General features: G+C 68.9%; 1 protein-coding gene across 2 annotated transcripts in view; it reads left to right on the top strand.

Annotated features, from left to right (window-relative positions):
• The window catches only part of GAREM2 (GRB2 associated regulator of MAPK1 subtype 2), a 7,411-nt gene extending 3,337 nt beyond the window's left edge, over positions 1-4,074 (top strand). For both annotated transcript variants that reach the window (XM_035323207.1, XM_035323206.1), the window contains exons 3-6: positions 826-956; positions 1,421-2,548; positions 2,709-2,872; positions 2,986-4,074. In XM_035323207.1, the coding sequence (XP_035179098.1) occupies positions 826-956; positions 1,421-2,548; positions 2,709-2,872; positions 2,986-3,850 (2,288 nt within the window). In that variant the 3' untranslated portion in view covers positions 3,851-4,074. The remainder of the gene's footprint in view (positions 1-825; positions 957-1,420; positions 2,549-2,708; positions 2,873-2,985) is intronic.
• The last annotated feature ends 818 nt before the right edge of the window (positions 4,075-4,892 follow it).

The following is a 4,892-nucleotide window of genomic DNA, read 5'->3' as shown; positions in this document are numbered from 1 at the left end:
GGGGATGGGGACAGGAATAGGATGGGGACTGGTAAGGATCGGGAACGGGACAGGGATGGGGACAGACCGGGGCTGGTGTAGCCAACGAAGGTGCTGAGCTCACCGCGGCCGCAGTAGCGAGAGCCTTAATGACCACTCTAAGTGCTCGCCATGGCGGCAATGAGTCCTGCTAATAAATAAATAATGGGAAATGGAGTGGGGGAGGGGCAGATCGCCCATCCCAAGGGGGTCAGGGCTTGGGGGGGGGGGGGGCGTGCACACAGCGTGTTAACCGCCTCGCTCGGGCACAGGGCAGCTGCTGCCACGGTCCCCGTCCCTTTGCTCGGGCGCCACGTCCCCATCCTCCCCCAGCTTTTTGTGTCCCCTCTGTGCTGGCCCGGAGCAGCCCCGCGCCGCGGCGCCGAGTTAATATTCCCATCAGGTCCCGTCCCCGCCACGCTCGTGCTAATGAAGGCAGAGTTTTGCTCCTGAATGCAGTCCTCCAGCTCCCTGGCTGTGCCTGGCTCCCCCCGGACACCGCTGTCCGTGGGGCTGGGAAGCCTTGGGGCGCTGCTCCCTCCATCCTCGGGGCAGTTCTGTGGTGGCTTTGGGGCATCTTCTGCCCCTGGGGGGGTGCTGCAGGGGTGCCGCTGGGGAACTCGGTGCCCCCGGAGCTTTGCTTTGAGAGGAGAGAGCTCGGGATGAACCCAAGCGGGATGGGGACTCCAGGCTGGACTCAAGAGCAGCTTCCCCGATGAACCCAGGGTGGCTGCGGGTCACCGGGTCTGGGGGGGGGGGCACCCCGTGGGTCCCTCTGACTGCTCTGGGGCTGGGTGTCCCCTGCAGGGAAGTTCAAGCTGCTGGACCAGGACCGGGACATCCGTGAGCCCGTGCAATATTTCAACAGCGTGGAGGAGGTGGCCAGCATCTTCCCCGACCGCGTCTTCGTCATGGAGGCCATCACCTTCAGCGTGAAGGTTGGCGTGGTGACTGCGGGGTGGGGTGGGGGGACAGCAGGGGATGGTGGGGGGACATCGAGGGACCGTGGTGGGGCAGCAGCCGGACATCAGGGCACGGTGGTGAGGCAGGAGGGGTGGTGGTGGGACACCAGGAGGTGGTGGTGGACCATCAGGAGGTGGTGGTGGGACACCAGGAGGTGGTGGTGGGACACCAGGAGGTGGTTATGGGACACCAGGAGGTGATGGTGGGACACCAGGAGGTGGTTATGGGACACCAGGAGGTGGTTGTGGGACACCAGGAGGTGGTGGTGGGCCGTCACTGGGTGATGGTGGAACACTACAGGATGGTGGTGAGACCTCAGGGTTGGTGGTGGGAGGTAAGGGGAAGGTGGCGGGACACCAAGGGGTGGCTGGTGGTGGGACACCAGGGGACGGTGACGGGGCACTGGGTGCCTGCTCAGCCGCCATCCGTGCCGGTGCAGGTGGTGTCGGGGGAGTTCAGCGAGGACAGCGAGGTGTACAACTTCACGCTGCACGCCGGGGACGAGCTGACGCTGATGGGCCAGGCGGAGATCCTCTGCGCCAAGACGGTGAAGGAGAAGTCGCGCTTCAACACCCTCCTGCGGAAGCTGGGCAAGGCGGCGCCGGCGGCAGGGGCCAAGCAGGTGAAGGGCAAGATGCCCTGCCTGATCTGCATGAACCACCGCACCAACGAGAGCCTCAGCCTGCCCTTCCAGTGCAAGGGCCGCTTCAGCACCCGCAGCCCCCTCGAGCTGCGGCTCCAGGAGGGCGAGCACACCATCCGCAGCATCATCGAGAAGGTGCGGCTGCCCGTCAACGTGGCCGTGCCCAGCCGCCCGGCGCGCAACCCCTACGACCTGCACGCCATCCGCGAGGGGCACTGCTACAAGCTGGTCAGCATCATCTCCAAGACGGTGGTGCTGTGCTGCATCCTCCGCCGAGACCAGCTGGTCCCCTTCCACTTCCTCCTGCTGGCCGACATGCCGCGCTTCCAGCTGCCCGAGGGGCTGCTCGGGGGGGACCCCCAGCTGGAGAAGCTGCTGCGGGACAGCGCCGCGTACTGCCACGAGCGCTTCAACCCCGACGAGTACTCGCGGGCGGTGCGCGAGGCCAAGCCCGACTTCTCGGAGGAGTGCGCCAGCCCCCGGCGCTTGAGGCTCTGCCTGCCGGGCTGCGCCCGCGAGGAGCTCAGCCAGCCCCTGCAGCGCCTCTCGCTCTGCTTCTACGGCGGGGGGCTGCCCCGTGCCCCCCAGGACGCGGCCGCCCGCTGCCAGGACCCGCCGGGTGCCGGTACGGGGACACCGCGCCAGCAGCCGTCGCTGCCCGACTTTGCCGAGCCCGAGAGGGAATACATGACGCCCGACTGGGCCGAGCCCGAGTTCAGGACTCAGGAGCCGCTGGAGATCCCCTACGAGGAGCTCTGGAGCAACCAGGGCCTGGAGAGCTTCTCCACGCCCGGCGGCACGGGGCGGCCAGACCTCGTCGCCTTCGGGGCCGCGTCCCCGCTGGGCTCCCCGCGCCGCCCCGGCGTGCCCAGGGACGAGCCCCTCGGGGACGCGCCGCCCCCGGTGCCACCCAAATCGGAGGCGGTAAGAGCTGTGGGATGCCCCCGGGACTGGGGGGACCCAGCGGTGTCCCCGCATATGGGGCACGGGGTGCACCCGCCGCGACCTGCTGTTGGGTTGGGGGGTCCCGGGGCAGTGTCGGCGCCGCCACGACGGGGCCCTGACGGCGCTCGCCCCGTTGCAGGTGAAGGAGGAGTGCCGGCTGCTGAACGCGCCCCCTGTGCCGCCCCGGGGCGGCCGCCCCCCAGCTCCCCGCAGCCCCCCAGCCCCCCTGCGCTTCCCAAAGCTGGCTCCGGCTCCCTCGCCCAGCCCCAGCCTCTCCTACTACTCCTCGGGGCTCCACGATGGGTGAGTGGCTGGGGGACGCGGGGTGGCCCCCCCGGGGTGGGATGTCCCCCGCTCCGCGATGTCTGGGGGGGACACGGCGTGGCCTGGGGGTGACGCTCGCCTTCCTCCACCAGGTCGGTCCCGCAGAGCGGCAGCGGCTCGCCCTCACCTGACGCCTACTCCCTGTACTGCTACCCCTGCGCCTGGGGAGACTGCAAAACCGGGGACCCCCCCGGGCGCCCGCTGCCCCCCGCCGCCCAGCCCGGCCCCACCGCCTGGTCGGACCCCTGGGCCTACGCCGAGGCGGGGGCCGGGGGGGGCAGTGGCCGTTCCACCCCGCTGCCGGCAGCCGAGCCCCCCCTGAAGCCCTTCCGCAGCTGCCCCCGCCTCAAGCCCCCGCACCCCCAGAAACGCTTCGCGCCCTTTGGGGCGCTCAACCCCTTCGCCGGCCCGGCCGAGTGGCCGGAGAGCACGGAGTGGCCCAAGCCGCCTTCGGCCCCGGCTGCTCCCTCTTCCTCCTCCTCACCCGAACCCTTCGCCCCCTTCGAGGGGCCGGATGCGACGGCCCCCCCCCGACCACCCAAGGGTTTTGAGGGGGACAGCATCGTCATCCGCGGGGCGGCCCCGCTCTCGCCCGCCGTCCTGCGTGGGGCCGAGGGCGGCGTCGCCCGCCTCTACCTGGCGCAGGGCGTCATCGAGGTGCCGCCGGCGGCGCGGGGCGAGGGGGGGGCCCCGCTGGCCGCCCCCCGGCCCAGCGGGGACGGCTCGCCCTGGCTGCCCCCCGCCGACCTCTCGGCCCTCTCGGTGGAGGAGGTGTCCAAGTGCCTGCGCTTCATCGGCCTCTCCGAGGACGTCGTCAGCTTCTTCGCCCGGGAGCGCATCGATGGCAGCATCTTCGTGCAGCTCAGCGAGGAGATCCTGGCCGACGACTTCCGCCTCACCAAGCTCCAGGTGAAGAAAATCATGCAGTTCATCAAGGGCTGGCGCCCCAAGATCTAGCCAGGTGACGGGGTGCCCCCAGCCCCAGCCACGCAGTGCCTCTCCCCGCTTTGGCTGCGGGGTTTCCTCCTCCCCGGGAGCTCGGCCCCACTGCCGGGGGCTCCCCCCCTTTCTGTTTTAACACCGGACAGGAATTTTGGCCCTAACAGGCTGGAAAATATCGGAGTTTGCATTGACTGCTTTAACTTAATCCTTGTGGATTAGTGTAATAAACGTACGGGAGAACAAGCTGCCGGAGAAGCCCCTTGCTTGGGGAGAAGGGGGGGGACAGGGGCTTGGTGTGGAGGCCGAGGGGGGCACGGAGGTGGCTCATCTTGTCCCCGCATCCCCCATGAAGCAGGGAGGGGGAAGCTCCCTCCACAGCCCCCTGAGCTGTGCAGGGAAAGCAGAGCCACCCTTGGCAAGGCTCAGAGCCCACCAGCACAGCTCCCGTGCAGCCCCCAGAGAAGGGCACAGGCCCTGGGGGCCGCTGCCCACCCCCAGGGAGGGCTGAAGGCTGCTCGCCAGCCCTGCCAGCAGGCAGCTGCCTCCCCGCAGGGCAGCAGAGGCAGGCTGAGAGGATGTGTCGGCCAAGTTTTGCACTGGTGGCTTTGAGAAACGAGCACAAACCCAACGTGGGAAGAGCAGCATCGCCGCGCGAGCCCCCTGCTCGTGGTGGGAGACAGCGCAGGGAGGCAGGGAGGTGGAGGCCAGGCTGGCTCTGAAATTAGCGACAGGTGCGCGGAGATTTAAAGCCTTTTAGTTTAAATTGAGCTCTCCCCACGGGGGGACCCTTCTGGCCTTTGGCTGCTCGATTCGCAATTACAGGCGGGTCCATCTGCCAGGATAACCCCGGCGGCAGCGCTCAGGGCCAGACAAAAGAGCCGGAGGCTCCTCGCAGGCACTGATTGATGGCGGAGGTGACAGAGCAGGGCTTTGTTCTGCACTGCCGCCCTCCCCTGCCTCTCCCCAGCAGCTCAGCCCCCCCCTTTGTCAGTCTCACAGCTCAGCAGGCTGCCAGCAAGCGTGGGCGGCCCCCCGACACACCGAGAGGACCCTGGAG

Source organism: Oxyura jamaicensis, chromosome 3, assembly GCF_011077185.1.
Source record: "Oxyura jamaicensis isolate SHBP4307 breed ruddy duck chromosome 3, BPBGC_Ojam_1.0, whole genome shotgun sequence".
Taxonomy (NCBI): Eukaryota; Metazoa; Chordata; class Aves; order Anseriformes; family Anatidae; genus Oxyura; species Oxyura jamaicensis.
Note: the sequence above shows the minus strand (reverse complement) of the source record. Positions and strands in the feature narration are given on the sequence as shown.